Source organism: Malaclemys terrapin, chromosome 5 (assembly GCF_027887155.1).
Source record: "Malaclemys terrapin pileata isolate rMalTer1 chromosome 5, rMalTer1.hap1, whole genome shotgun sequence".
In the NCBI taxonomy this organism is placed as follows: Eukaryota; Metazoa; Chordata; order Testudines; family Emydidae; genus Malaclemys; species Malaclemys terrapin.
The window spans coordinates 118,112-144,098 of record NC_071509.1 but is presented as its reverse complement, the minus strand read 5'-3'; the positions used below and the strand labels follow the sequence as shown (position 1 = coordinate 144,098).

Sequence of the window (25,987 nt, the reverse complement as noted above, 5' to 3'; positions counted from 1 at the left end):
GCTGGATATGAGTCAACAGTGTGCTCTTGTTGCCAAGAAGGCTAACGGCATTTTGGGCTGTATAAGTAGGGGCATTGCCAGCAGATCGAGGAACGTGATCGTTCCCCTTTATTCGACATTGGTGAGGCCTCATCTGGAATACTGTGTCCAGTTTTGGGTCCCACACTACAAGAAGGATGTGGAAAAATTGGAAAGAGTCCAGCGGAGAGCAACAAAAATGATTAGAGGTCTGGAGCACATGACTTATGAGGAGAGGCTGAGAGAACTGGGATTGTTTAGTCTCCAGAAGAGAAGAATGAGGGGGGATTTGATAGCAGCCTTCAACTACCTGAAGGGGGGTTCCAAAGAGGATGGAGCTCGGCTGTTCTCAGTGGTGGCAGATGACAGAACAAGGAGCAATGGTCTCAAGTTGCAGTGGGGGAGGTCCAGGTTGGATATCAGGAAAAACTATTTCACTAGGAGGGTGGTGAAACACTGGAATGCGTTACCTAGGGAGGTGGTGGAGTCTCCTTCCTTGGAGGTTTTTAAGGCCCGGCGTGACAAAGCCCTGGCTGGGATGATTTAGCTGGGAATTGGTCCTGCTTTGAGCAGGGGGTTGGACTAGATGACCTCTTGAGGTCCCTTCCAACCCTGATATTCTATGATTCTAAGTAACCAGGTTTTTTAAAAGATTCTTCCATGTATTGCTAAGGCTACTTATGATAGTTCTTTGCTATGAAAATACACTGGGGGAATTCACACAGGCTGGTGGCCTGAAAGAGAGAGAAATCAGAGACCTCTTGAGACAGGGATTAGGATTAGGATGCAGTTCTTCATACACCATATTGGTTACAGATAATATTGTTCCCTCTGCATCCTCACCCTAACTGCTGTCCCAAAAAGTCTTTGATTGCTCTCCCTCAGGCCACTAGCCTGTGTGCATTTCCCCAGGCCCGTCACACTCAGGGAGGCAGAGTCCATACTTTGGATGCCCACAGGCCCCCAGGTTTATCTATCCACAAGTTCCTAGCCCTTTGGGGGAGAGCAGGGATCCATTCAGCACAGCTCCAAGGCTGTCCAACCACTAAGATTTCCATATTCTCAGTTCCCGTAGCAGTCCTCCCACTTCATCACAGAGTGGTGCGTGGCTGCTACTTGCAGCCCTGTCTATGCTTTCAGTCACCTTTTTCAGTAATTCAGGAGAGGGGAAGGGACAGTCACTTCTAAAACTTGTCGTCTGCCATGCAAAGCTGCTGCTTGTTTTGGCAGTTCTGCTATTCACCTAGAACAACTCCGACCATCTTCCTGGGGGTGGTATTGCTGGCTAAACTCCCACGAGCCAGAAGATGCGGAGGTCACGAAAAGTAGTAGTGAAGGTTACTTCCCAGTAACTAGAGTCCTTTGAGATGAGCATGTTTGTGCTCATTCCCTGCCCATCTTCTTTGTTTCTTCATTGGCTGGGGTGAGGAATTCCCAAATTAACAGAAGTCACTGAAGGTTATTAGGCCATTCCCACTTTCATACTCTTAAGCTCCCTTGTTGATTCCCTGTTCTGTTCATTCTCTCTGAAGCACCTGGCACGGGCCACTGTTGGAAGACCGCATACTGGGCTAGATGGACCTTTGGTCTGACCAAATATGGCCATTCTTAATGTTCTTATGTCCCTCTGTGGCATGGGGGGACAGAGGGGCAAGTGGGCCCTAATGGACACTGCTCACTAGAAGATTTGAGTGGGTAGTAGTGCACCTGCTTTGATCCTGTGAGGCCAGGGCTGTATCTTGGGAACCCCTTGACCAAATGACCACTTTGTCCTAGGTCCTAAACTGCCATACCAGTTTGCCTGATTTAAATAATTTATCTGGAGGTTTCACAGTTTGGCTTTAAACAGAAACCCTGCTTCAACTCTGAGTTGGTACTGCTCCTGCATAATTATAATGATGGTATTAAAACTAGGGTTACCATATCTCATAAATAAAAAAAGAGGACCCTCCACGGGCCATGGCCCCGCCCATTCCCCCACCCCTAGCCCCGCCCCAACTCCACCCATTCCCCACCCTAACTCCACCCCCTCCTCCCTCCCACTCCCAGCCAGGGGGAAAGGGCTGCCCCAGTGCTACCGGCTTCAGGGTTTGCCGGGCAGCCCCCAGACCCTGCGCCCCCAGCCGGCGCTTCCCCAGCGCAGCTGGAGCCCGGGAGGGGAAGCGCCCAGCCAGGGGCGCAGGGTCTGGAGGCTGCCCAGCAAACCGTGAAGCCGGTAGCGCTCGGGCTTTGGGCAGCCCCTATGCCTCCAGACCCTGCGCCCCCAGCCGGGCACTTCCCCACCGGGGCTCCGGCGGCTCTGCGTAACGTACACTGTATAAGTTACACAGAGCCGAAGAGGAGCAGAGCCCCCGCAGCTGGAGGCTCTGCTCCTCTTCGGCTCTGTTTAAGAGCCGGGCTGCCCCAGCGCTACCGGCTTCGGGCAGCCCCCATGCCTCCGGACCCTGCGCCACCGGAGCCCGGGAGGGGAAGTGCCCGGCTGGGGGCGCAGGGTCCGGAGGCAAGGGGCCTGCCCGAAGCCGGTAGCTCTCGGGCAGCCCGGCTCTTAAACAGAGCCTCCAGCGGCTGGGGCTCTGTGTAACTGACACTGTGTCAGTTACACAGAGCCCGGGGGCTGGAGGCTTTGCTCCTCTTTGGCTCTGTGTAACTGACACTGGGTCAGTTACACGGAGCCCCGGGGGCTGGAGGCTCTGCTCCTCTTCGGCTCTGTTTAAGAGCCGGGCTGCCCGAGTGTTACCGGCTTCGGGCAGCCCCCGTGCCTCCAGACCCTGCGCCCCCAGCCCGGCACTTCCCCTCCCGGGCTCCGGCAGCGCAGGGTCTGGAGGCACGGGGCTGCCCAAAGCCGGTAGCGTTCGGGCAGCCCGGCTCTTAAACAGAGCCGAAGAGTCGGGGAGGAGCAGAGCCGCCATTTTCCCGGACATGTTCGGCTTTTTGGCAATTCCCCCCGGACGGGGGTTTGACTGCCGAAAAGCCGGACATGTCCGGGAAAAAGAGGACATATGGTAACCCTAATTAAAACAAACCTGTGCACCTTGTGTGGAAATTAGAAATCAGAACACTAGTCTATTGTGACTTTGGCTCTTCTTTTGGGACGTGTTTGGATTTGTTGGTGGGAGCGTGTCTTTATAAAACCCTAGGTGGCTACATTTACCTTCTCCCCATGTTTGTAACCCCCAGCCTATGGCAGTTACTTAGCAGGAACCAGTCTTCCCAGCACGGCAGTGGGCTCATAAGGCTTTGGTGTGATAACTTTTCTGCTGATCAGGGAATTTTCTCTGTGATAACTAAACTGCTATTCCTAAATGCAATAAAGGTGCTAACGCCCTACTTTGCCTGGAGATATGATTGCTTCCTGTAGAGACAACCTATGGGATTCATCTATTATGTTGAGAGAGCCTGGGCTGGAGAGCCTGGGAGGGTGTGGTAGATGTGCTGGGGGCTAGTTTAAAATCTGCTGCTTGTTTTGAAGTGTGGGAGGAGCCCTGAGGAGAAGGTTTGTCATCCTGACGCTTGCCCCATTGCTGAGAGAATTCACTGGTGGCTCCTTGTCAGATTAAGTGAGTGCCTAGACTTGCAGCTTCTCGCTCGAGGCTTGAGCTACTACCTGTTTGCTGCCCTTCCCGACTTCTCATGTGACTGGTTAGAGAGGCGTCCCTGCAGATAGCATCTGTCTTATGCAGGGGCCAGGCCACTGAGTCCTAGTGAAATATACGGTCACCAATCCACTGGATTAGTGCTACACACCAGCTTTGGAACAGCCTCTTGGAGGAATCCCTTTGAATCCTAGAATACCAGGGTTGGAAGGGACCTCAGGAGGTATCTAGTCCAACCCCCTGCTCAAAGTAGGACCAATCCTCAGACAGATTTTTGCCCCAGATCCCTAAGTGGCCCCCTCAAGGATTGAACTCACAGCCCTGGGTTTAGCAGGCTAATGCTTAAACCACTGAGCTATCCCTCTCCCCCCCACTACTGTTCAGGGCAGTTCCCCAGCCTCACCTCCTCCTAGACTGAGCCTCTGGCTTCCAATGCTCCTGCTTCACCCTGTGAGCTCTGCCCAGCGAGTCGAGCTGAGCTAGACTCCTGATATAGACTAGTGCACCTAGCAGATATTTGCAGTTTTTAAAACTGAGTACGATTTATTAGTCAAGTGGACACAATCCTCAGGTTAGCACAGAGACCTAGAGGTTAAATATCGTCCAGTCTGCTCAAGCCACAGGTCACTAGCCAAGCTGTGGGGAACTCCATTTTCTGTCTCTGTCTCTCTGGCTTCCTTCCTCAGTCAGAGAGCCCAGGCTTCTTCCAGAGCCCATGTCTAATGCCCCACCTTGGAGGGCTCGTCTACACTTAAAATGCTGCAGCTGCGCCACTGCAGTGCTTCAGTGAAGATACTACTACGCCGGAGGGAGGGCTTCTGCCATTGCTGTAGTTAACCCACCTCTCTGAGAAGCGGGAGCTAGGTTGACGGGAGAATTCTCCCAACAACACAGTGCGCTTTACACTGGGAGTTAGGTCTGTTTAACTGCATCGTTCGGGGGTGTGTGGTGTGTGTGGATTTTTCACACCCCTGAGCAATGCAGTTATACCAACCTAATTTCCTAGTGTAGAGCAGGGCTAAGCCCTTTGCTCTCTAGCTGGGGTCTGTGCTCAGCTTCCCTTCTTAACAACACTATTCATTCCTCTTAGCCTGCCCTGAGAGCAAAGTTAATCCCCCCGCATTAGGTAGCCATGTAAAGTATAGGGGGAAACTGAGGCGCACATAGGATTAATAAAAATGTTAGAGAAAATTCCTGCTTCCTAACATCTCTTCCCCTCTTCAAGACCAAACTGAGCAGGGTCACTGGGGAAGTTCAAACCAACAGACATTGTTCATAGATGCCACATCATCTTTCCTATCCCTTGCTCGCTTCCTACCTGGCACTTTCAAGATTCTTGCAGTGCAGTTTCTAACTGTCAAAATACACAGTTTGGAGCAGTCAAAGTGCAGAAGCAAGCTGAGGTGCATACAGAATTCATACAAATCTTAGAGAAAATTCCCACTTTGTCCCACACAGCACAGGTAGCTTTTACCTTTATGTAACTAGTTCAGTGGTCACCAACCAGTCGATTGCAATCTCCAGGGGTGCAGTGTGGCTGCCGCTAAGGCAGACTCTCTGCCTACCTCGGCCCCATGCCAATCCCAGAAGTGGTCAGCGCAGCCCTGCGGGGTGGGTCGGGTGGGGGGCAGGGGTCTCCTTCCGCATTCTGCTCCTGCCTGCAAGCACCACCCCTGCAGCTGCCTTTGGCTGGGAGAGCTGCGGGGGCGGTGCTTGCAGAGAGGGGCAGCGTGTGGAGCCACGTGCTCCCTGCCCCCCCCCCGGGGCATGTTGGCCCCTTCCGGGAGTGGTGTGGGGCTCGGGTAGGCAGGGAGCCTGCCTTAGCCTTGCTGCACCCACTGCCGACTGGGAGCTGCGGGAGGCCACGCCCTATCCCCGAGCGCCTTCTGGAGCCAGCACCCCATACCCTCTCCTACACCCCAACCCCCACCCTAAGCCCCCTCCCAGAGCCAGCACCCCAACCCCCAGCCCTGAGCCCCCTTCTGGATGCAGCACCCCATATCCTCTTCTGCACCCCAAACCCCCTTCTACACTCCCAACCCCCTTCTACACTCCCAGCCCTGACCCCCCTCCCAGAGCCAGCACCATGTACCCCCTCCTGCACCCCAACACTGCCCCAGCCTGGAGCCCCCTCCTGCACCCAAACTCCCTCCTAGAGCTTGCACCCCCTCACCCCCTCCTGCATCTCAACTCCCTGCCCCAATCTCAGCCCAGAGCCCACTCCCACATTGTGAACGCCTCGGTCCCAGCCCAGAACCCGCACCCCCTTCTGAACCCCAACCCCCTGCCCCAGCTCAGTGAAAGAGTGAGGGTGGGGGAGAGCGAGCGACGGGGGAAGGGGGGGTGTTGGAGTGAGCAGGGCGGGGCCTCGGGGAAGGGGCGGGGTAGATCTTGGGTTGCCCTTAGATTCAAAAAGTGATCTTGGGCGTTAAAAGGTTGGAGACCACTTAACTAGTTGAAGTCGATACACCCCCCCCCCCCCCCACACACACACCCCCACTCACCAATCTGGGGTGGACTTGGATTAGCTACATTGAGGTAAAAGCTACCTGGGCATTGGCTGGACTAGTTAGCTGTCTTGCTGTACAAACGTGAGTTATCTCATTCTGCCTCTAAGGGTTTGTCTGCAGTGCACACTAAGCTCAGGTCTTTGGCATATGGCCCATCTGCAACTGCTAGCAACAAATATCTCTGATGGCCGGCGATGGGACACTAGATGGGGAGGGCTCTGAGTTACTACAGAGAATTCTTGCCCAGCTGTCTGACTGTTGGGCTTTGCCCACATGCTCAGGGTCTAATTCAGGGGTAGGCAACCTATGGCACGCGTGCCGCTGATTTTCAGTGGCACTCACACTGCCCGGGTCCTGGCCACCGCTCCAGGGGGGCTCTGCATTTTAATTTAATTTTAAATGAAACTTCTTAAACATTTTAAAAACCTTATTTACTTTACATACAACAATAGTTTAGTTATATATTATAGACTTATAGAAAGAGGCCTTCTAAAAACGTTAAAATGAATGACTGGCACGCGAACCCTTAAATTAGAGTGAATAAATGAAGACTTGGCACCCCACTTCTGAAAGGTTGCCGACCCCTGGTCTAACTGATTGCTGTATTTGCGGTCGGGAAGGAATTTCCCCCCAGGTCAGATTGGCAGATACCCTGGGTTTTTTTGGTCTCTCTCTGCAGCATGGGTCACTTGCTAGTTTGAACTATAGTATTGTGGAGTCTCTGTAACCTTGAAGTCTTCAGCTCAAGATTTGAGGACTCCAGTAACCCAGCCAGAGGTTATGGGCCTATTACAGGAGTTGAGTGAGGGTTTCGGACATGCCTGGCTCCCCAGGCTTCAAGAGATGTGCCTCCTGTAAGGATGCCATCCCCATCTTAGATGGACATTCACAGTGCGTATGCTGTTTGGGGAAGTCTTGTGTACCCCAAAAATGCGTCCACTGCAACAAATTAAAAGCGTGGACCCGCAAGGACAGGGCGCTCAGGCTTAAGATGCTGCTCCTGGAAAACTCCCTCAGACCTGCCTCTGATCCTGGCCAGCAAACCTCTGTGACACCCTCCAGAGGTAAAGCAAAAACAAAAAATGTCCAGCTTCCTCTCCCCTCAAGAGTCATTCCTCAGTTGCATCCGAAGAAGTGAGGTTTTTACTCACGAAAGCTTATGCCCAAATAAATCTGTTAGTCTTTAAGGTGCCACCAGACTCCTTGTTGTTTTTGTAGATACAGACTAACACGGCTACCCCCTGATACTATTCCTCAGGGAAACCGTTCAAACCAGCTCCGGTCTCTGCTGTCTCCGGCTCCACGACTCAGCACTTTCATGCGCCAGGCACCTCCGCTCGGAGGAAGCTCGGATGGATCCACACGGGCTCCGCTTTGTAGAATGGGCCGAGCCAACCGCCACGATCCAGCCCTGGGGCCTGGGCGTCCCCTGGGATGTTTCCTCTCGAGTGCACAGTTTGGCCAAGCTCCAAAGGGCTGGAGGTTGAGCCAGGGCTTGGCCTCGGCGTTCAGCCAAACCTTTGGGGCTGAGGAGGTTTATTGTGGTTCAGGGACAAGGCCTCCAGAGCTGGATGCTCCTGTCTGAGTTGCAAGCAGCAGCCCCCACAGCTAGGTCAGCATGAGGAGGGGTAAGGGAACTGGGGAAATCCCCTAAGCCCAGCACACCCATTTCACTGGCCTGTGGGGAACAGCTCAGAGGTCTTTGATCCTGCGGTGCCGCTTTTTCAGCCGCCGCTTTCAGCACCGAGCCTCCTGGGGTCTCCTGCCTTACTTGCAGTGCCTACCTCAGGGGCTCCTACTCCAGGGAGCCAGCTTGCGCCCCCGAGACACCCTTTGGTGCGCCAGCAGACGCCTCAGCAGACTCTGCCTCCACCAGCTACACCGGCACCGACTCCTGGTCACTCAGCTCCACTGCAGCTTTTACAGCCAGAGGATTTAAGGGTGTCCCATGCTCCTGACTCTCCTCTTCTCAGCACCAGCTTATCACGGGACCTTTAGCACCCTACCTGCAGTACTCCCCTACCACTTCAAAGCCCCTACAATGGAGTCTGGGAGGAGGAGGAAGACTAAGAGGAATACGATAACCAGATGTTTTCCTCTCAATACTCTCCCCAGAGCCAGTTACCCACAACTGGGAGACGCATTTCAGCACAATCTCCATATCCTCAAGGCTATCCACACTGGTATTGCAATCCCTGGATGGGACCATCTATGCCGCCCCCCCCCCCTCCCTGGGGCAATGGTCACACTGGGGTCCATGGATCTACACCGCACTACACTCAGGTCTTCCACGGGCCGCCTGGAGGAAAGGTGTCAGACCCTCCCCACTGCCTGCTTACACTGAAACCCAGATAAGACCTGAAGTGGCCACCCTCCCTACAGAGGACACTGCCCCACACACCTCTTCTATAGCGATAACACCCCAAGACGCCACGGTAGCCCCACCACCTCCCACTACTGATGATCTCGCTCACTTTCAAGAGTTGTTTCAGAGAGTAGCAGAAGAGCTCAAGATTACCCTGGAGGAGATGCCTGAAACCTACCACGAGCTTACTGACATCCTGCAAGCTACAACCTCCTCCAAAATAGCCCTACCAATTAATGGGGCCATTATGGAACCTGCTAAAACTATTTGGCAGACCCCAGCCACAATAACACCCACTAGCAAGAGATTGGACTGAAAATATTTTGTTCCATCTAAGGGTTCTGAGTTTCTATTTACACACCCCTCACCCAATTCGCTAGTGGTTGACGCTGCCAATCAGAAAAACAAATACTAGCACTTCCGCTCCACTCCATCAGACAAAGATAACAAAAGACTGGACTCCTTCGGCCGTAAAGTGTATTCTTCTTCCACTTTGCAATTTAGAGTAGCAAACTATGCAGCGCTCTTAGCAAAATACGACCACAAAAATTCTGCTAAGGTAATGCAATTTATTGAGGATGTGTCAGAGGATGAACAATTAAATTACAACAATTTAAAGCAGTGATGTTCGAGGGCCAATTGATCTCCTGCACAGCTCTTCAAGCCTGTGACTATGGGGTGTGTTTACGGAGTAGTGTCATTTTGCCCTAATTCTTGGGGTGTGAGGTTATGAAATTCTGTCGTTCTGTAGATTCAAATCTAACTTAAAACATTTAGCTGATTAGAGCCTGGATCATGGTGCAAGTCCCAGCACATCTGGCAGGTGGAGTTTTTGACACCTGTTCAGTCAGCAGCTGTCTGGGCTCCCGCATGGTGAGAAGTCTGTGTTGCTGTGGAGAAGTCACATGTGCCCATACAGATTGCTGGCAGGCAGTGAGGGCAGGTGTGCTTAGGTAATCATTTGGAATTTAATACTTCTCTTGCAGCCACTGGAATATTAAGCAAAGTGCTGATCTGAGACTCTCCTGTGTGGGGTGGATTTGAGTTGATACTCTGGTTTGTTCAGCTTGATGAAGTGCATTAGCCCCATTGTTTGAGAAAATATCTTGTTTGGGGGCCCAGCGTAATTTCCTTTCATTAACTGGCTTTTTCCTTATTTTATTTTCCCCTGAGATGTGCTGGAAGTCTGTGTTTGTAAAGCAATGACATCAGATATCAAGTTGGTGGCATTTCTGTGCTCTCGTTACTGCGAAAGGACCTAAAGTGAATTGAAGATGAGGGAGGGGGAGGTTTTGTCAAATGCCAGCTTAGGCTGGGCCACAGTCAAGTACCTTAACCATAAAACCATCCTTAATCTTCCTGCAACTCCTGACTCATTCACTGCAGCGAGCTGTGCAATGAGGGATTCATGCCTTGAGCAGTAAGGCAGAGGACATGCAGTGCAGTTGAACTGGTGCAAATGGCAGATTTGGCTTACTCAGCCAAAGCTGGATGGCGTTTCATGCTGATCCCAGGACAACGTTCCTGTGGCCAAACCTGGAGGTGATAGAGCTGTTTTGGGGGGCAGGGAGGGAGGTCAGAAAATGTTAGCACTGACCAGTCTGACCTGTTCCCAAAGCTTGTTCTCAGAAATGGCTGCACAGTTAATGTTAATGTCACAGATAAAACTGAAATGAGAGGGTATAATGTGAGGCAACCGTAATATCGGGGTCACTAGCAATCCTCCTCCAATGTACTACTTAAGCCTGTTATCTCTCCACTCCACCCAGTGTGACTTCTCCGGGGCTTCGTGCAGCCTGGCTTTAAATGTCCTGTTGGTGCAGGTGCTTGGGGCGGCTAAGGGAGAGGGGCGGCACCTGCGGCAATTCAGGGACGGCAGGTCCCTCACTTCCTCTAGGAGCGAAGGACCTGCTGCTGAACTGCTGCCGCCAATCGCGGCTTTTTTTTTTTGTGCTTGGGGCGGCAGAAATGCTGGAGCCGGCTCTGTCTCGGTGGCACCTCCACCACTTTCCTAATGGAAAAGTGAAAATCAGCTCTATCCCTTTGACGCAGTTAAATCCAAGACAGTGGCTGACTGGTGTAAATGTACTGGCTGCAGCTCCCTGGCAGCATCACTCACCAGGGCAAAGCTGGGGGAGGTGCTGGCAAGGAAGAAAAGACATTTTCAGCAGACTTGAGATAAGTGTAAGTGAGGCAGAGAGACGTGCTATGGAGAGCAGAGTACTAGGGGACAGGAGCTGCAGAGGAGAAAGCTCTTGCAGCACCAGCAGTGGCCCAGTTGTGTGAAGGGATGGAGGAGGCTAGTTCTGGATGGGGAGGAAAGGGAGAACAGAGAAACAAAAGGCTTTTGAGCTCAGCTAGGGCACATGTCTGGCTGGTTTTAAAAGCTTAGGGGAATTTTGTACTTGATGCTGACTGAAGGCAGCAAGAGTAAATCCTGCAGCCTGTGTAACTGCACCTTGGGGGATGAGGGAGGAGAGACCTAGCCAGGGTTGCCTCTTCCCTGCCACCCAGCATCCCTTCAGAACCAGAACTGTGCAGGGGAAATCCCCCTCCTTGTACATTAAGATCCATAAATAGGATATCTCCATTAATTTATTTATCTCCTAAAACGGGAAGGGACCTTGAAAGGTCATCAAGTCCAGCCCCCTGCCTTCACTAGCAGGACCAAGTTTCAATTTTGCCCCAGATCCCTAAGTGGCCCCCTCAAGGATTGAACTCTCAACCCTGGGTTTAGCAGGCCAATGCTCAAACCACTGAGCTATCCCTCCCTCCATGCAGTGCAGGGTCGCCCAGCGGATTCAGGGGGCCTGGGGCAAAGCGGGGGAGTGGACATAAAAAAAGGCGCCACCCACTGTGGCGCTTGTACTCACTGGGCGGCACGCTGTGTCTTCGGCGGCGGCGGGTCCTTCACTCGCTCCGCGTCTTCGGCAGCACTGAAGGACCCGCCGCCGAAGACCCGGAGCCAGTGAAGGGCCTGCCGCCGAAGACCCAGACCACCGCCAGGGTGAGTCGGCCAGGGTTCACGGGGCCCCTGCGGGGCCTGGGGCAAATTGCCCCATTTGCCCCTCCCCCCGGGTGGCCCTGATGCAGTGCCACCCTGCCCCCATAACCAGGCAAATTTGGGGGGAGAAATTCCTGGGAGGAACCTGCCAGAAACTGACATAGGAGGAGCTGACCAGCAGCTGCAGCAGGGAGCACCCCACTCTGATGCCACAAGGGCCTTGCTCCTCAGGGGTACTTTAGTGTTGCAATACTAGGTACAGCAACCCCCGTGTCCCGTGGTGCCCTGCTGCCTAGTGGAATCCTGTACAATGCTTGGGGAGAGTGAGGTACATAAGAAGCCAGCAAGCTGTGCAGGGAGACATCTAAGCTAGCTAGGAGAGCAGTGAGGAGAGGGACGTGGGTACCTAAATGGCTGACCTGATGCACTGACAGGCCCCAGAGATTCTTGCCTCATTCAACCTGGGATCCTCCGCCTCAAACCCAGGCTCCTAAGCCAGGCCAGCCCTGTAGGTAGTCCCTAGCCTAATAGTTAAGATCACCTCTCTCTTGTGCTCACGCTTGATACCTCTCTCCCACTTTTCTTGGGCCCCCACTGGCTTTTGTGTGGATGCCAGCTGCCCTCCCCTACTTCTCAGTGGCCTGCATCTGCCCTTCTGCTGTGGGATCTGACAGGTATCAGGTCTGAGGCGTGCTCCGAGCATGCCCACAGGATCAGGAGCATGCCCGCCGGCAAACTGCTCAGCTGCTGGAGGGCAGCATAAGCACGTAGGCAGCTTTGTGCATACTGACCAGTGGGTCTTGTGGCGCTGTCTGAGCACATGCAGACTAGCGATGCGGGAGGGGAGGCAGGAGAATGGCTAGGGACTGTGAGAGGCAGCAGCGGCTTGCTGGTGTGCTGGGCTCAGACAGGAGCTGCAGTAGCGAAAGGGAGATGAAATCTTTCTCCGGGCCTGCCTGTCATCAGAGGGGCGTTGAGCACAGGGGTTACACTGGCAAAGTGTGGACGGTGGAAAGGCTGTTCTGGGCTCCCCTGCAGTTCTCTTGGAGAGCTCTCATCGCCCCCTACTGGCTCCCCTTGGAAGCTGCAGCCGGTAACAGCTAGATGTAGTGAGTCAGCTGCTGTCTCTTGCAGCCTGTCCTGCTCCCACTTGCACCCTCCTGCTGCACAGGGAGCTGCAGTGATCTCCCACTGTCTTAAGCATTTTCCCTTCATTTGTGTCTACACTCCAGGTTTTCTTTAAAATTTCTCTGTTACCACCTGTTCAGTTTCCTGGCGGGAGCAGCATGGGATACCATAGGGCAGGGCAGGCTCCTGCAGCCCCAGACCGTCCCCACTGTGCCAAGTCCTGCTTGGATCAGTGCTCAAGAGCACGGTGCTAAATGCCAGCACTCTTGGGAGCCCTGCTTGCATTAGCAAACACATCGTCCGTCCCACTGAGGGGCAGGGAGGCTAGGGGTGAAATGCCATTGCAGACCAGGCTGGTGAGTGCTGTGTATCTGCCTCACCGGGTCTCTGGGCAGTGGCAGGCTGAGAAGTGCAGCCTAGTGGTGAGACATGCCGCTGATCCGTGCACGTGCGTGTTTTCAGGCGCTGGGGGCAGGGGAGTGCAGCTAAAACTGTGCACTCCCTTCCCGTCAGGGTCTGAAGCAGCGGGTAATTGTGGATCCTGAAGCGGAGTGCATTCCCCTCACCTGGCTCTCACTGGTCAGCGTGGGTGGTGCTGGGTTAGGCCTTGCCTACTGCATGCCCAGGACAGACAGTGTGCTTGCTCTCTGATTGCAGAAGTCCAGCAGATGGTTCATCGCTTCTCCCAGGAGGCCATTTCCAACTACAGCATCTTCCTGGTGGCCCCGCAGACCAGGACTCTGTACGTGGGAGCCAAGGACGCCATCTTTGCCCTGCCTTTGGAGTCAATCAACCAGCCTGCCAAAATGGTGAGCACAAGACCCCAATCCTTTGGGGCGGTCTGTAGCAGGATGAGTGCATGTGGGGTGTGATCACACATGAGGTTATTTGGGCTGGCAGGGTGAGTGTGTAAATGGGCTGCTTTCGAATGGGGGAGATGCGTGTCTGAGGCGGGGTGGATTTCAGGAGATGCAACCAGGGAGTCATAGGGACCGGGGAATGTGGATGGGGGGTGTAGGCCTGCATTGTGTACATTTATGGAGGTTACTGAGTTCTGTGGCACTGTCCATGGGTGCATTGCTGTGAAGATGGGTAGGGGGTGCGGGTGTGCAGGGATGATTCACTCGGGGTAGAGGTGTGTGCGGGGCTGTTGCTGTTGGGGGGGGGTATGATATGAGTTTGGAGATGAGCTCTTGGGTGCTAGTTACCCCCTCCCTCACTGACTAAGATTAAAGCAAATTAAATGCGTAGTCCAAAGGTGCCTAAAACCAAACAACCGCACAACATAACTCTGGACCCATTGGCCAGCAGCACAAACAGCTCTCACAGGACTGCACCACTGCAGTGAGGGAGGCCAAACAAGCTGCCTGCTCCTCCACAGTCCATGAGGCAGAATCGTGGTCAGCAGGGCAGTTTCACTTAGTGAACTGGCTCATCAACCAGCCTGCACAGCCTGAACCCAAGCACTGATTGCTGTGGCGAGCTGTCTGCACACTTTGCTGGTAGGTCAACTGAAGATGCAGGGAACTGACCCCAGCCAGATCATATTATCCACCCCATAACCCCCACTGAGAGTGGCCCCATCAGACATGCTGAAGCTCAAGAAGTTCTAACAATATTAGAGCCTAATGGAGGATCTAAATAGCATAGCTGCCCACCGTTACCACACAGATCTTTGTAAGCAAGCACATTTATTAAGAACATAAGAACGGCCATACCGGGTCAGACCAAAGGTCCATCTAGCCCAGTATCCTGTCTACCGACAATGGCCAATGCCAGGTGCTCCAGAGGGAGTGAACCAACAGGCAATGTTCAAGTGATCTCTCTCCTGCCATCCATCTCCACCCTCTGACAGACAGAGGCTAGGAATGCCATTCCTTACCCGTCCTGGCTAATAGCTATTAATGGACTTAACCACCATGAATTTATCCAGTTCTCTTTTAAACTCTGTTATAGTCCTAGCCTTCACAACCTCCTCAGGTAAGGAGTTCCACAAGTTGACTGTGCGCTGCGTGAAGAAGAACTTCCTTTTATTTGTTTTAAACCTGCTGCCTATTAATTTCATTTGATGACCCCTAGTTCTTGTAGTGTGGGAATAAGTAAATAACTTTTCCTTATCCACTTTCTCCACATCACCCATGATTTTATTCTTAAGGTGAAAGCTTTACAGAAAAAAATACCTTAAAAAAAGAACCTAAGCACATGCTAATAAGCTTACAGAGATCACACCCCACCCCAATTCCAGCGCAGGCTCTGGTAGGAGTCAGTCCTTCAAACCCCACAAAACGGTGTTTTGGTGGTTAACAGTTCATAAGTTTTAGCTCAGAACAGGCACCCCCATGAATCAGTTAGTCTTACCTTTATACAGCTTAGGCCTTTGATTTTTCAGATTCCAGGAGCAGGTAATAGTAGACAGTGGTTCCCTCCTTGGGATGTAGCTTCAAAAGACTGGATTTTTGTATACCAAAGGAGGGAATTTGTGTTCATCTTCCCCTAGATGTTCCCCAGACAAACCACTTGACACTGTCCAGAAGTTCATTCTTGTCAGTCCCATTGTTCAATACAGTCCTTTGAAGTTGATAACACTTTCCAGGGCTCACATCCTATGTCACGTACAATCCTGGCCCACAACACACAACCTTTGCATTTAATATAATGGACACCAAAGATACTTAATATGATTTTTCCAGAATATTGCAGGGAATGGCCATATTTGTCACAGCCAGTATTAAAACATCTTTGGAATGTCTAAATATTATAGATCACTTCCTAACTCAAAATGTGTTGCTTCCAGTATGGGGAATTCTATATTAGACCTCGTCTTGACAGATAAAGAGGAACTGATCACAGAACTAAAAATTAATGGTAGCTTCAGTACCAGTGATCATGACTGGGGGGGAGGGATAGCTCAGTGGTTTGAGCATTGGCCTGCTAAACCCAGGGTTGTGAGTTCAATCCTTGAGGGGGCCACTTGGGGATCTGGGGCAAAATCAGTACTTGGCCCTGCTAGTGAAGGCAGGGGGCTGGACTTGATGACCTTTCAAGGTCCCTTCCAGTTCTAGGAGATGGGAGATCTCCATTAATTATTATTACTTGATCACACTTATAATGTGCAAACAGAATAAAGTCTGCCACTGCCTCCTTCCTCTGGTGACGTCTGGCCCTCCTTTTGTCCCCCACCTCATGTGCCCTTCTGCAGTGTTGCCAACTCTTTTATGAATTTACTATGAGTCTCATGGTACTTGGTGGCTTTCATAATGACCTAGCTCCTGGTGACAAGTGAGTATGTGAGAGACTTGGCTGGAATTTTCAGAAAGTCCGTTTGTAGCCCTCCGGGTTTGGAGAAAAGTTTGCAAATGTGACATATGCTTGAACAGCTCAGAAACCAGAGAGAGCAAAAGCTCAAACTTGGCTTAAAAAACTCATGAGTTTTTTAATAAAATAATCTCTTGACTTCTTGAGGCCTGGGTCATGATTTTTCAACTCCTGGGTGTGGCAGTACTGAAGATGTCACAATTTTGCCCTCTCTCCATCCATCTCCCAGCTCTCTAAGACCTGCAAGACCCAGCACTGCTGTCTGCTGGCAGATTCTCTCCCCCCCCCCCCATTATCCACACCACGATCTTTTGGGGGCTATATCAAGTATCTTCTGTCCTGCCACTTCCAGCCCCCACCTTCCCACTCCCCCTCCATCAGGTCTTTCTCTCCCCTACACCCTCCTGATAGCTCCTCCCTGACCACATCCCTCTGACTTTGATGCCTGGTTCTCCCTCTTCTTCAGGGCCAGCAGCCTCCTCTCGAGGTCCTTGTGCCAAACACTTCAAAGATATTACAGGAAATTGCTGTATCTCATTGAATTCATTTTTTTTTCTTTGGAGTCTATTCATTAAATGCAAAGGTTGTGTGGTGTTCATGATTCTGCTGGACATCTCTAGGGGGGATATGAGATGTGAGCCCTGGAAAGTGTTATGAACTTCAAAGGACTGTATTTGAACAATGGGCCAGACAAGAATGGACTTTTGGATAGACAGGGTCAAGTGGCTTGCGTGGGGAATATCTAAGGGGTGATGAATGCAAATTCCCACCTCTGGTTTATGTAAAAACCCTCCCTTTTGAAGCTATGCCCTGATTACCTGCTCCTGGAATCTGAAGATCAAAGGCCCAAGCTACACCACTACTCCAATATAACGCTGTCCTTGGGAGACAAAAAATCTTACTGCGTTATAGGTGAAACCGCGTTATATCGAACTTGCTTTGATCCGCCGGAGCACGCAACCTCGCCCCCCCCAGAGCACTGCTTTACCACATTATATCCGAATTCATGTTATATCGGGTCGCGTTATATTGGGGTAGAGGTGTATATAAAGGAAAGACTAACTGATGCCTGGGGTGCTTTTCTGAGCCAAAGCGGTTATGAACTTGTAGCCCCAGGAAAACTCCTTTGTGTCATTTGAAGGACTGACTCCTCCCAGAGCCCTCCCTGGAGTTGGGGGTGATCTCTGGTAAGCTTATTAGTGTGTGTAGGATCTTTTAATGTTTTCTCTGTAATCCTTTCACCTTAAGACTAAATGTACTTGCTTAGAAAGAGCTGTGTGGTAACTCAAACTATGGGCACTTATGCTGTTTGGAGCCTCTGAAGAGAAAGGAAAGTGTGGGCACTGGCCTGTTCAGGCAGGCTGGCTTGCTAGGGATATGCAGCGCTCTTATAGCCCTGTTGGTCCCAGGATTTTAGAGGACAAGGTGGGTGAGGCAATATTTTTATTGGACCAACTTCTGTTGGTGAGAGCAGGTCTGGGAAACCAACTCAGAGTGTCACTGCTGGGAGTAACGTGGTGTAGACAGGGGACCATGTAGCCTGAAAAACCCTGGTCAGGAGATGGGGAGAAGTGCGGGTCTCTGCCCAAGTGAGGTGACAACTGAGGAGCTGTGAGCCTACAGTGAGTGTGCTCAAGGGAGCACAGAGGAGGAACACAGGTGCAGTTGCCCTGAAGTGTGACAACCCCATCTCACCTAATAGCCTTCCATCTCCTCTTTCTTGCCTCCTCTCACCCCTCAAGGCCGGATCAAGTCAGCCACTCGCCCAGCCAAGCACCTCTCAATTTCTGCATTGCCCCTCCGGCCACTGTCTTGTTTCCATTAGCATCGCTCACCATCCTGGTGATGGGGGCCTCTGCACATTCCAGTCCATTGATGTCCACGACCTCTCTGCAGGTCTAGCTCCCTCCTCCACTGAGTGTTGTAGAATCCATCTACCCAGGGGGATACAAATGCATTTTTTTTTACTTAAATACTTTTCTAAAAACACTTTAAAATTTAATTTGAAATGATTGCAACCTATACTAGGGCCTAGACTTACTCTAATTGATATAATTCAAATAAAATACTCATGCAGTATGTTTGCTGCCAAAGTTTTAAAGAAAGTTAAAGCCCTAAACTGGTGGAAGTCACTGGCTGAGCACCTGGAGCCAAAGTTCACAGAAGTGCTAAACCAGCAGGTTCAGAGAGAATATTTGCTTCACTTCAGTTTATTCAACTAGTTCATTCAAGGTTGAGAAGCTGATTGGGAGTTGAAAAAGCTGGACCACTTGTTTTCTTCTTTGAGTGACTGCACATGTCTGTTCCACTTAGGTGTATATGTACTCAAGCCAGAGAGCTTTTCAATACCTGTCGGGGGAGGGGAGGCATATGCCCTGTGCTTCCTCATGCCTTCAGCCAAGGATATAAAAGGCAGAGCTACCCTGAACCTCCCTCAATTCCTTCTCACTGCTTTTGGCTACAAGTTGGAGCTGCTTGTAAAGACTTTCACATTTTTTTGCAAATAATAGACAGTAGTTAGTGTAAATAGTATAGATAGTGGTTCTTTGTTTTGTTGGTTTTGTCTCTGCAATGGGGTGTACAATAACTCCTCACTTTAAGTCATCCTGGTGTGACAAAGCTCTGTCCTAGTCTGTGGGTCCTGCGTTTCCTGATGGATTTTGCTAGCCTCAGAGGCTCACTGTGACCCTCCCCTTAACCCATCTCTCTAGAGACAAGGGTCACAGGCTACTGAGCCATTTTCATCATAAGCCAGCGAGGGAGGGGAGGAGAAGCTATTCTCCCTTGCACAGTCTCGGTTGTCTCCCAGTCTCAGTGATTAATCAGGGGGCAAAGGGGGGGAGCCCAGGCCTGCCCTCTACTCCGGGCTCCAGCCCAGGGACCCTAAACTTAGCAGCTATGGTAGCTGACTTTTTAGGAACAGGACACGTACAATTCTCTGGGCTACTTCCCCACAGCAGCCCCCACTTCCTCAAGCTCCACTTCACCCTTACCTCAGGGCCTCCTTCCTTGTACCTAGTATGGTGTATACAGCTCAGTCTCTCCAACAGCGCAACTTCTCACAGCTCCTGACATGTGCACCCACCTGACTAACTGGGAGGCTATTTAACTAGTTTCAGCCAGCCCTTGATTGGCTTCAGGTGTCCCAATCAACCTAGCAATCTCCACCTCCTTCTGGAAAGATCTTAATTGGCCCCAGGTGTCTTAATTGACCTGGAGCAGCTGCCATTTACTTATCTTGGTACCAGGGATTTGTTTAACCTGGGGCTAATATATCTATCTCCCATTACTTTTCTATAGCCATCTGGCCTTGCCCCGTCACACTGGTTAATGTTGTTTCGTTGCTGATCAATTAGGGAACATGCTCATTTAAAGTTGTGCAATGCTCCACTCTTATGTTGTTTGGCTGCCTGCTTTCGCCACAGCTGGCAGCCTCCCTAGGTGTCCCCCCCCCCCCCCACACACACACAGCGCCTCCCACCCGCCGGCAGACCCCACAGATCAGCGCCTTCCCCCTCCTCCCCCCGCCCGCAGCAATCAGCTGGCTTGCAGCGTTTTGGGGGGAGGAGCGAGGACTCGCTGCGCAGGCTTCCCTTCCCTCCCCAACCTCCCCAATGCCACAAGCCAGCTGATTGCCCTGGGCGGGAGGGAGAGAGAACCTGCTCGCGGAGTCCTCGCTCCTCCCTCCTGCACCCTAAACACTGCAAGCCAGCTGATTGCCCCAGGCAGCAAGGAGGGGGGAGGACTTGGCACGCCTCCCCCCTCCCTCTCCTGCCGGTGGCAATCAGCTGGCGTGCAGTGTTTAGAAGGGAGGTGAGTGGGGGGGAGAAGCGAGGACACAGCGTGGGAAGTAAAGGGGGAAGGATGTGGGGGGGAGAAGAGGCAGGTCAAGGATAGGGGCTTCGGGAAAGGGGGAGAGTGGGCGGGCTGAGGGTTGAGGGCCTCTCTCCCCCTCCCTCTCCGCCCCTGGTGCTTGCAGAGTAGGGGAAGCTGCCGCTGCTATGCAACATGCTTCTCCCAGCCTACAGCACCTTCAGCCTCCTTGCCTGCGTCATCTCCAGTGCCAGTGGGCTGCGCCTATGTGGGGTAAGGCGGGGCACCTCCCAACTATACTACAGTACTGTATGTACAGTATGTTTGTAAACACACAGCACGTGCACACTACTCCCCCCCCCCCCCCCCCGCAGCGTAGTATTAAATTGCTTGTTTAAAATATATATAATGCCTTTTGTCTGGCCAAAAAAAAAAAATTCCCTGGAACCTAACCCCGCCTCCCCCCCATTTACATTAATTCTTATGGGGAAATTGGATTCGCTTAACATCATTTCGCTTAGTCGCATTTTTCAGGAACATAACTACAACGTTAAGTGAGGAGTTACTTTATTAGGACCAGAGGCCCCCTGCTGGAGGCCTTGTGGTCCTACCACACCCCGTCTCAGAAAGGAGCAGTGGAGGTGAGACCTCCAAGCTGACCAGAGCAGCTGTGTGGGATGCAGTCAGTCAGAAAGAGGCTGCAGAGAAGCAGCCAGTTTGGGCCTAGAAAGCTCATATAAAAGGAGCTGCAGGGCCAGTGAGAGTCAGTCTTCTGGCAGAGACTGGAGGAGCAGGAATTTGCTCTTGGGTGGGACTTACCCTAGGGCTGAAGTCTCATTTAAGGGAGAAGATGAGGGGCTGCGGGGAAGCGGCCCAGGGAAACAGTAGCAATTAGTTATATGGACACAGCAGGGGGCTGCTACTTGTACGGTCTCTGGAGTTGGGTTGGGACCTGGAGTAGTGGGCAGGCCTTTGTTTCCCCCCACCCCATCAGCCACAGGTGGAGTGGCCTAATCCCAGAGAGGGGAATTTGTTTAAGCCCTGAGGAAGGGAGTTAAAACAGGCCCGGAAAAGGGGCTGAATATTGAACTTCAATACACCCACAGGGGTCATGGTGGATTCTCCATCCCTGACAGTTTTTAAATCAAGAGTGGATATTTTTCCAGAAGGTATGCTCTAGGAATTAGGTTTGGTAGGTTCTCTGGCCTGTTGTACAAGAGGTCAGACTAGATGATCGCAATGGTCCCTTTTGGCCTTGGAATCCATGAATCTGTGACCAGCAATTTCGGCTCAAACGCTCTCACTGGCTAACCTGCTGTTGTGTTGTAGGTAATGCCTGACCCCACACAAATTGACAGCTCATTCTCAGAGTGCCCAAGCAACTTCACTGGCCTTCTTAAGGAATGTATCTATACTGGACATTTGCAAAGCAGCAACTTGGTTGTCAGCACAGACCTCCACTAAGCATTATGCTTTCGCTTGAGCCTCTAGAGCTGACTTGGGCTTTGGGAGAGCAGTGCTGCAATCCCTTTTCAAACATACTCCAAGCTCTGCCTATTCTCTCTCCTCCCGCCTTCCCATCCCCCTCACCCCCAGATTACTGCTTGAGAGTCACCTAGGTGGCATGGACATGTGCGATCAATTGAAGAAAGGTTACTTGCTGTGTTGTAACTTGTTCTTTGAGATGTTCTTGCACGTGTCTGTTCTACCACCCACCCTCCTTTCCCTCTGCTTCAGAGTCTATTTCGTTGCTATTCCAGTGCGAAGGAGCTGAGGGAGGGTCAGGGTATGGCTGCCCCTTGTATTCTTGGCTAGAAGCATAAGGAGGTGCAGGGCACATGCTCTGCCCCGGCAGGTACTGCTACAGAGAAAACTCAGGTTCAAATGCACACACCTGAGTGGAATAGATATGAGCAACACATTTCAAAAACAATGGTTGCAAAACAGGAAAGTAACTGATTTTCCTCCTTTAATGTATGGATAAAAATGAGATGTGAGAGGATGAGGTCTACTAGTTCGAAAACCTTGAAGGATATGGTGACCAGAAACAAGAGTTCAATTCACTAACTACAGATTGTTTCCTTTGTTTAATAAATCAGTTTTAAATGTAAAACATGTGTTGATAATCTGATTTTTTTTTTTTGTGCAGGATAAATAACCAAATTTAAGGTAGTTTTATTTAACTAATAAATTATTTTAAATGCTGTTTTTGTGTATTTTAATTTAATTTGACTTTCCATCTAAATAGAGCTTGACACAAATCAAGTGGGGGGGAAAAAGTCAATCTTGTTACATGTGCATCATTCACCATTTTCTAATATAATAAAAAAGTAAAATATTTTGAAACTGAATAAATGTAAGTTAATCTATATAATTGCTTAAATAAATGTGTATTGATATAGTGTATCCTCCTCTTTAGCAAAAAGTGCCAAATTTAGTGTAAAGGCTATATTTAGTTGCAAATGATCAACATGTTTTAATGGCTATAAGCCAGTGATGATCAACCTTTCTTTAGGAAAATAGCTAAAGTACAAAAGCAAAAAGAGATTAACATGGGTGATTTAACTCAATTCCCCCTGCCTCTGCCCCAATGTCCTGTGCACACATCTCCCACAGCAAAGCCCATCCCTCCTCTTCCACTCCTGTGGTGCCAACCACTCTGGGGAGAACTTCACAATTGCACAGACAAATTCACTCTCTCCTCCTCAGTCTCTGCAATTGGCAGTGCTCTTGCAGACATTTGACCCTGTTTTCTACTCTCAACCTAGGACTTACCTCCCCGCTCTCTGCATGATCTTGTGAGACTGTTGAAAGGAAATGATTCACTGTGAAGTCCCTCAGTCACTTTCTACCTCTAGCTCCTCCGCATTGACCTCAACCCCTCCTGGCTGCTAAACTCCCTCACCGCTGCTTCCAGCCCTCTTCTTGGACAATACAAACATGCTCTGGTCTCCATGCCTCTTGTCATGCCCCCGGCTGTTCTGCCCCAGTTCCATACTGGATCCCCTTCTCCCAGTTCCTGATGCTGCTGTCACCCCGGCTTCATGGCCAGGCCTTGGCGGGACTCTTGCCCCATCCTCCTTGATAGCTCAGTTGCTTTTGGCACCATCGATTGCACTCTCCTCCATGTATCCTGTCCTCCCATGGCTTCCACAGTACTATCTTGTCCTGGATCCTCCTGCCTCTTGGCTACTGCTCCTCTCCCTCCCTCTCTCCATGGGACTCCATAGTTCTCGACCCTGGACTTTTCTCTTTCTTTTTCTTTTTCTCTTCTCTCTTTTTTTTTTTAAACACCTTCTTGCTAGGTGACCCAGCTTCAGCTACCATCCTTGCGCAGATGTCTCACAGATCTTGCTGCTCTGCTCCTGCCTCCCTCCATCATTCGCACACTTCAGCCCATCTTTCTGTCTCACCTGCCAAAACCAAGCTCCTGATCTTCCCTTGAAAACACCCCATCCTCCCTGTCACGTGATTGTCACCTTAGACGCCTTCCTCTCCCCTCACACCCAGACTGTTTTTCCTAAATAACACCTCTAAGATCCAGCCTTTTTCTCTGTTCACACTGGGAAAACCCTCCTGGCCCCTCTCCACCCTTATGACTGCAATTCCCTCCTCTCCAGCCTCCTGGACACTCACCCCACACCTCATGCACTCTGCTCCATTCAAATGCAGTTGCTGGGATCATCTTACTGGCCAGGCACTTGGAAAAACCTACCCCTTCCACAAGTCCCTCTGCTGGCTCCCCATGTTCTACTGCATCAAATCAACTTCTTTGTCCTCCCCTTTGGCTCTCTTCCCAGCCCTCCCCCAAACCCCCGCTTGTCTTCTTTCTCATCTTATTGTTGCCCCCCTCAAACTTGAATTTGTCTGCCTGTCGGGCAGCTTCTCACACTGTTTTCTCCCCACCACCACGACATTTGTAGCCCCCTCAAGATCATCTCCTGCACTCTGAGTGTTTTTCCCAGACCTAAGCAAGAGCTCTGTATAGCTCAAAAGCTTGTCTCTCTCACCAGCAGAAGTTGGTCCGGTAAAAGGTATTACTTTACTCTCCTCGTGTCTCCAATATCCTAGGACCAACACAGCTACAGCAACACTGCATGCAGCAGCTGTAAGCAGTCAAGCAATTAACTATGGATGGGCTGAGTCTGAGCTGGAGTAAAGGGTTCTTATTTAAAATATATGCTCTGGTTCAAATGGGAATGATTGTGTTGATGTTCTCTGGCCTGTGTTGTATAGGAGACCAGACTAAAGGATCACAGTGGTCTGTTCTGGGATTAGAATCTGTGACAGTGAAGGTGTCCACGTTGGCTTTGGCTGCTCTTTCCTCCTGTCTCTGTTTGTCAGCTGCTTGGGCAAGGAGTGTCTCCCCAGTGTCTGTGCAGTGCCCAACAGGGTGGGCTCCAGTCCTGTGTGCAGCACAGGCAGTGCTGAGGGCGGGTATCCTGCAGTGCTGGAAAGATAATTGACATTGAAGTTTCTTGCTTTTTTTTTCAGATCTCCTGGGAAGTGCCTAAGAATCATCGAGATTCCTGCACAAGGAAGGGGAAAAAAGAGGCAGGTACTGGGGTAGGACAGGGCTGTGGGGCAGCCCCTTGTAGTTCTTTTCACAGTATGCTGGGTCACCAGGCAGTAGGCTCTGAATGTATGCAGAAGGAGTCTGAGTCAGGACCATGTTCTAGACTGCTTTCCTCCTCCCAGGGGCTCCAGGGCAATGTGTGGGTCACATTTGGTACTAAAACAGCAGCCTATGTTCAGTATGACCTTTGAGGAAGAAGGCCGTCCTGGTTACAAAACCTGCCTGGTTTAGAGGGAAGACACCTACAAAAATACAATATATAACACATGGAAGAAAGGGGAAATTGATAGTAATGAATGTAAATACTTGCAGTTGCAGTTGGGGAGGTTTAGGTTGGATATTAGGAAAAACGTTTTCACTAGGAGGGTGGTGAAGCACTGGAATGGGTTACCTAGGGAGGTGGTGGAATCTCCTTCCTTAGAGGTTTTTAAGGTCAGGCTTGACAAAGCCCTGGCTGGGATGATTTAGTTGGGAATTGGTCCTGCTTTGAGCAGGGGGTTGGACTAGATGATCTCCTGAGATCCCTTCCAACCCTGATATTCTATGATTCTATGAATTGTAGAAAACTGATTAGGGAAGTACAATGTCACAAGGAGAAATCTATATGGTCAGCAGATTTAAGGGCAATAAGGAGTTCTTAAAATATATTGGGAACAAAAAAAATCCTGACAATGGTAATTCAGTAAAGGCCAAACTATTCAGTAAATATTTCTGTTCTGTATTTGGGGAAGAACAGATGATACAATCTCATCATACAGTTATAAACTCTTTCCATTCCAGTTGTATCTCTGGAAGATGTTAAGCAGAAGCTATTAAAGTCAGATATTTTTAAATCACCTGGTCCAGATAAAAACTCTTGGATACAAGTTAAAAGAGCTGGATGAGAAGCTCGCTGGACCATTAATGTTGATTTTCAGTAAGTCTTGGAGCACTAGGGAAGTTCCAGGAAACTGGGAGACAGCTAATGTGGCAATTTTTAAGAAGGAGGAAAACAGGATGACCTGGGTAATTATAGGCCTGTCAGTCTGATGTTGATCCCAGGCAAGCTAATGGAGTGGCTGATAGAGGGCTCAGTTAATAAAGAAGTAAAAGAGGATAATATGATTAAGGCTACGAATTTGTCACGGAGGTCACGGATTCCATGACTTTCCGTGACTTCTGAGAGTTCTGCAGCAGCCGGCTCAGGCAGCCCCCTGGGCCAGTCGCACTGGCCACTGCTGGAGCAGTCTCGGGCCACCGCGCCCCCCTCCCCCAGTACCAGCTGGGGGGTCCCTGGCCACGCACTGCCCCTGCCTCCTCCAGCACCCGAGGTGCCTCTGGGCTAGCGCTTCCCCCCGATTTAGTCAGGGATATATAGTGCAAGTCATGGACAGTTCACGGGCCATGAATTTTTGTTTACTGCCCGTGGCCTATCCATGACTTTTACTAAAAATACCCGTGACTAAAATGTAGCCTTAAATATGATTAATGCTAATCAACATGGATTTATGGAAAATAGATTCTGTCAAACTAATGTGATATATATTTATACAAGATCACAAGCTTGTTTGCTAAAGGTAATAGCATTGATGTAATACACTTACATTTCTGTAAGTCATTTGACTTTTTGCTGCATTGCATTTTGATTTAAAAAAAAAACTAGAACAATATAAAATTAAGATGGCA

General features: G+C 50.7%; 1 protein-coding gene across 1 annotated transcript in view; it reads left to right on the top strand.

The window, feature by feature from the left end:
- SEMA4F (ssemaphorin 4F) overlaps window positions 1–25,987 on the top strand; it is a 189,498-nt gene that overhangs the window by 55,227 nt on the left and 108,284 nt on the right. Inside the window, exons 2-3 of the mRNA XM_054030174.1 lie at window positions 13,276–13,427; window positions 24,241–24,304. Of these exons, the coding sequence (XP_053886149.1) occupies window positions 13,276–13,427; window positions 24,241–24,304 (216 nt within the window). The remainder of the gene's footprint in view (window positions 1–13,275; window positions 13,428–24,240; window positions 24,305–25,987) is intronic.